Below are 5,996 nucleotides of genomic sequence, written 5' to 3' on the forward strand. Positions count from 1 at the left end.
TGTACCTGCTGGAAAGATTCCCCACTGATGTAGCCTTATCTTTATAGTCAAACTAAACCTAAAATACAAAAATCCCACGTTACTTCTGCAGATCCGTCAAGTGATGACTTTGATCCGGTGCCGCACCATTCTGGAATCCTCCTTTGTCACAGTGCGGGGGAAGTGCAGGGTGCCGCCATTTTCTTTTATCTTCCTTTTTCTTCTGTCTACATCATCCGATCTCACACTGCGCAGACTCGGGATCAGGAGACATAGCCTGCTGAAAATGGGAAAAAGAGTGCCGATACTGTATATGTCAGAGCTATATAAATGTATATTAATAGTCCGTGACTGTGGGGGGACATTAGTGTGTCAGCTCCTCTGTACAGAGACTGATAGGACTGGCTCAATGTTCTCTGTACAGCACTATGGTATATGTCAGAGCTATATAAATGTATAATAATAGTGTGTGACTGTGGGGGGACATTGGAGTGTCAGCTCCTCTGTACAGAGACTGATGGATATATAGAATGCATGCTGGATAGGGCTGATTATATAGGTACAATCTCTATGTAACATTACATACGTGTTCTCTTATGTTCTAGATCCAGTGGATCAGCCGGTTCTGAACTATGTATGTAAAGATAAGAAATTGGTATTAGTGAATTGTTCGATCTCTCACGGAACAGACCCGGAATTACGTCTGAGCCAGGATAACAAATTACAGGAGTATAATAAAGGGAAATGGCTGAGCATGAAATTAAATGTCAAACATTCCCCGAATATCACCTGTACAGCCAAAAACAAATTAAAAACAACATTTTCCACTGAGATCATCAGCTGCGATACCAGTGGTAAGTCCGGCTGTCTCCATTATAGCGGATGATGTGTAATATTTCCTGTGTGTAGTTTGGGGTTTTTAGTTTTGGGTATAGTAGGAAAGGGTTAAACCCATGAGTTGTATATTTTAGGAAATCAATGTGTCCCCCTCTGTAGGACCCCCCCTCCCCTTATATATTTAGATGCAATGTATAATGTTTTGTGGTGTACTTACACATGTATGAATGAGCCCTGGCCAACATGTGAACCTGGAAAGTGAAAGCATGGACAGGAAACAAGATATAAGTTTCAGGCCAATCGGTAGCAGCCTATGTGGTCTGAGTATAGGAAGAGCCCAATGGGGCCCCAATGTTGGGCCATACCCTGTCATGTGCCCAGCTAATCAATCAGCACATCTGTATTATGAATTAATACAATGTGTTACACCGTGTTACAGTGTGTTACAATGTGATACAAAGTGATACAACGGGTTACAATGAGTTACAATGAGTTGACATGTGATACAAAGTGTTACAATGTGATACATTGGGTTACAATGTGTTATATTGTGATACAATGTGATACAATGGGTTACAATGTGTTTGTCTCAGCAGGATTACAATATTAAAGTACACAAGTTGCAGAATAAATTTGGATGATTTATAAGCCGTCCTATTGGCTATCACAGATTTGATGAAAACCTTTCCCTGGCTATTTTAGGAGGAATGTTGGGGCTGCATGTACATCGCTACATATCTGTGTGTGATATAGGCCATTTAGGACTGTTGGGGTCACAATAATAAGTTATCAGTGTTTTCCCCCAGCAGATGGACTGAGCTGGTATCTCATCCTGGCTATGGTTGCCGGCGGAGTGGCTTTTATCATCTTCATTGTCCTGGTGGTCTACAGCCTGAAATCGTGTGAAAGGCCAAGTGAGCGCTACGTTTGTATTCCCTATAAACCACACACACAAAGATCTGTCACCAACCACATATGTAATCCAATCACGATGTCACAATGATTGTGTAAACTATACAATCCCTGGAAGAGGCAAAGGAGGAAAATGTAGCAGAGAATAATAATGGGGTCAGATGGTGACTGGCAGGAACGGTGCAGCCGATTCTAGAGAATGGGGGATGAGGGGGCAGCAGGTGCTGTCGATGAGAAGATAACCTATAGAAAAATTCTCATATACAACAAATATGCGACATCCTGTACAGAGACCGCAGCCTGCTTCCTGTGTCACCGTGTGTCACCGTATACAGACAAGACACAATATACACAGTATATACCAACTATACATAATATACACAATACACAGACAAGACACAATATACATAATATACACAATGTACAGACAATACACAACATACACAATATATACCAACTATACATAATATACACAATATATACCAACTATACATAATATACACAATACACAGACAAGACACAATATACACAATATGCAAGCAATACACAATATACAGATAATACATAATATACACCATATACAGACATTACACAATATACACAATGTACAGACAATACATAAAATACATTATATACAAGACACAATATACACAATACATAATATACACAATATATACCAACAATACATAATATACACAAAATACTGACAATACACAATATACACATTGTACCCCATGTTCTCTGTGCACCCCGTATCCCCCCTGACCCCTGCATTCTGCAGTCATCTTACAATATGGAGAATGAAGCTGCAGAAGTGAGACTTTTACTTGCAATTCTGATTGCTTGTGATTTTCTTAGGATATAATTCTAGTTCTCTGCCCACTATTGGGGTATCAGCCTGGGCTGGGGTGATCCTTACTGTTATAGATTACTGATGCCCCTTTGTGTCCCCGCAGATCAGGGGATGAGGATCCCATATACAGCAACGATTACAGATGAGGAAGCCATGTACAGCAACCGGAGGCAGCAGATACAGGAGCGGCAACTGCCCCAGCCCCCCAATCACACGGCTGCTCCACCCCCAAGTGCCCCCAACACTGAGGATATCCACCTTATGCCCACAGAAAGGCCCCCACCCCCCAGACAGGAGGGGCCGGGAGATGCACCAGCAGGCAGCAAAGGGCGAGGGTCCAGCCCAAAGACCCCAGAGCCCCCTCAGGGGCATCCTCAGGGCAATTCCCTGAATCAGCCGTGTCGGGCACCACAACACGTGAAACCACCTCTGCCGGGAAATCACCCCAATGAGCAACCACCAAAACCAACACCAAGAACCAAGTCCAAACCACCCCGGCAGAACCGAAAGGCCCACTAGATGGAAACTGGGGTAAGAAATGATGCCAATAGCTGGGGCAGAATTATTTCGATCTGCCTTTGTCTCAGCTGAGTGTATGTACCACTGCCAATTGGTATCTGGGCTCCATGGATGTACATTTGGGCTATCATGGGAGAGCCTGGGTGATCCAGCAAACCTGGAATGGTTTTCTTATAATCATATGCTATTATTTGGCAAATGCTTGCAATCCTGGACCGGATCCATTCCAGGTTTTCCTGGATTCCCCAGGTTCACCCATTATAGTCTATCCAGCTTTGATAATTCAGGTCCATTGCCTATCAGAGTCTTAGCACAACCCCTATAAGAACTGCCATTGGTCTCTGGGTTCGGTGAATGTACATCAGCTACCACTGTCTATGGCTGTGCATGCACCCGGTTCACCCCAGTCTCTTCTCTGGGTGAATCTGTTCACATCGCTTTGATTTCCAACAGTTTTATGTCTTTCCAGGCTATGACTGTCCTATAGAAGGGACCCAACATCCAATAACCACTATGGGATATTACCTCCGTCTAAACATCTATTAAGTATGCAATGTCTGCCATCTGTACCAACTTTCTGTAGCATTACATTCCCTGTGTATTGGGCCCCTTAACAATGTCAGGGGCCACTTTATATTTATTTTCCCTACAGTGTTCATAAAGTTTTCTCTTTTTTCGATAGGACACCTTGTGGACATGTGGGGAATTGCAGCTCCCCCTTCCTAACATGAACAGACTCAGGGGGACCCTCTAACTCATCGACCAATCAGAAATCTCATTATGAATCTGAGGAGCGGTCATCCAAACGAAGGCTGAATCTTCCTGCTACCCATTTAAGTTTCCCCAATATTATTTTATACAAAGCCTGAAAATAAATTTAATTTAAACGTTATATTGTGATATCGTGAACCCTGGACAGTCGTGGTATCGCAGGCGTGGATTGGTCATTGCTCTGACAGTCCTGTTTTTGTAGGATTGGCTGATGTCCTGGATTTCATGAAAGATTGGACTGCCTTGTTATAGCAAGCATGGATTGGGACCAGCAGATATAAGACATGGGATACAATAAGACTGCTATTTCAGCTATAGGTGGAGTGCTTTATGGTGAGTGTTACTAAACTCCTCCCCCACTCTATGAGTCTCCGCCCCTGAGGAGCTGAGGGGGCACAATATTCTGAGAGAAGAGCTGTAGGCGGGGAGATGACACGGCGAAGCCAATGGTGCTGCCCTCTGACTGTACAATGGCAGGATCACAGGACGGGCTGCACAAAATCATTTTTTAAATTTTAACAGAAAATAAAATGTAGGAACTTTGCTGCATTTTTATATCCTGGGAATCCACTGAATTGGATGGATATCGTTCGGTTGATTTCTCACAGCACCACCTCCGATCTCAGAAGGTTCTCCACCATCCTGGTCCAATTACAATCCTATTACAATAGAATGAGTTTAGGTGGAGCTGTGGGTCACCTGGGGACTAATCCAACCCTATCATTGGATGAGGATGCACCCTATTGGATAAAGTGACCAATCAGTGCGATCGTACAATCACAATCTTTATGTCTCATCCTCCAAGCAGATTGTTTCGTGTTATCATATCAATAAATGGTTTTATAAAGGGCTGAAATCTGACTTTATATTATCTTCCTCCTTCCCCCAGGGTCACATGATTATTATACATTTACAGTGATTAGAGAAAAGATTCACATTTTTCTCCTTTATATTCACATGTTTTATTATGTCCATTTTACAGTTCAGATTGGACGGTGACCATTGGTGCATAGCACAGATTTTCTACGGGGCTTAGGCCTGAGCTGTGCCACACCAATATATTCACACACCAGGACATTCAAACACCAGGACATTCACCGTTCTCTCCTCCAGTCACTGGTAAAGGTGAAAACTTCTTCCCATTCACAACTTTCTGCCAGAGGGTTTTCCTCACGATTTTGATGGTATTTTTCCCCATTCATTTTACATTTATCTGCCAAATGCCCCAGCTAAATGCCCATCCCCCCAGGACAGGATGCTGCCCCCTATGGGTGTGGTCATTCTTTGATGGTTTTTCATCAAAAGTTTGGTGTTAGTGGCCAAAACACTGACTAGAACACTTTTGACTCCTCCATGGGGGATTTTGATGAAGGTCAATGGAGATCCAATGTGACTTTATTGTGACTCCCCATACCGGGCAAATCTGTGGAACGCTTCTGATATCGTTGTCACATGAATGGCCGACCTTTGCCACAAAATTGCCATAGATCTCTGGTTAGCCTCCCTGACCCCTCCCTTCCATCCATATAGAGGGGCGACCTGCTGGGTCCTAGTAATACCGAACACTTTCTTCTTCATTTTCATTGCAATCTCACTCTATGTCTGCCCACAATGGTATCCCCGGCATCTCCTGGCAGTGCCCGGCCGCCAATATTGGACTCTTTACATCCAGTGACACCACCAAGCACCGGAATGTTGTAGGAATGGCTGAACTCGCCACAGTGATTACAATGACAGCTCAGTGACAGCTCAGCGACAGCTCAAAGGAATGGATGAGATTTACACCTGATTGAATTAAAAAGTATTGGGGGGGGGGTTACCTATGTCTTATATGTATATATATGTAAACTTTGTACCTAAATCCCCCACTTCAATTATCATTTCAATGGAGTAAATACAGCTAAAAAATATTTCATGGTGTCTGCTTCTTTATTTCAGGCTACACAGTGTAAGAATCTTGAAGCGGGTTATTCTGATATCTATCACATATAGCTCGGACATATTACAATGTATAATCATAGTGTGTGGGGGACATTAGAGTGTCAGCTCCTCTGTACAGAGATCACTGAGCCAGTCCCATCAGTCTCTGTACAGAAGAGCTGACACTCTAATGTCCCCCCACAGT

General features: G+C 43.3%; 1 protein-coding gene across 2 annotated transcripts; it reads left to right on the forward strand.

Annotated features, from left to right (window-relative positions):
- Positions 1 to 366: 366 nt before the first annotated feature.
- LOC140321701 (uncharacterized) lies at positions 367 to 5,842 on the forward strand. Of its 2 annotated transcripts, none has more exons than XM_072398487.1 (4): positions 367 to 833; positions 1,626 to 1,730; positions 2,685 to 3,112; positions 3,783 to 5,842. In XM_072398487.1, exons 1-3 carry the CDS (start codon positions 734 to 736, stop codon positions 3,098 to 3,100), a joined length of 621 nt encoding a protein of 206 aa, XP_072254588.1. In that variant the 5' UTR covers positions 367 to 733; the 3' UTR covers positions 3,101 to 3,112; positions 3,783 to 5,842. The 2 variants fall into 2 exon arrangements, with proteins under 2 accessions (XP_072254588.1, XP_072254587.1); XM_072398486.1 differs by having other exon boundaries at positions 373 to 833; positions 1,623 to 1,730; positions 3,783 to 5,840.
- Positions 5,843 to 5,996: the final 154 nt, after the last annotated feature.

The sequence above is a fragment of the Pyxicephalus adspersus genome, chromosome 1 (assembly GCF_032062135.1).
Source record: "Pyxicephalus adspersus chromosome 1, UCB_Pads_2.0, whole genome shotgun sequence".
Classification (NCBI taxonomy): domain Eukaryota; kingdom Metazoa; phylum Chordata; class Amphibia; order Anura; family Pyxicephalidae; genus Pyxicephalus; species Pyxicephalus adspersus.

Excerpts from the sequence above, each read along its gene's own strand:
- LOC140321701 (XM_072398486.1), top strand. The coding sequence starts at position 734 with ATGAAATTAAATGTCAAACATTCCCCGAATATCACCTGTACAGCCAAA. Across the intron at positions 834-1,622 it reads CATCAGCTGCGATACCAGTG|CAGATGGACTGAGCTGGTAT; the intron begins GTAAGTCCGGCT and ends GTTTTCCCCCAG. Across the intron at positions 1,731-2,684 it reads GAAATCGTGTGAAAGGCCAA|ATCAGGGGATGAGGATCCCA; the intron begins GTGAGCGCTACG and ends GTGTCCCCGCAG.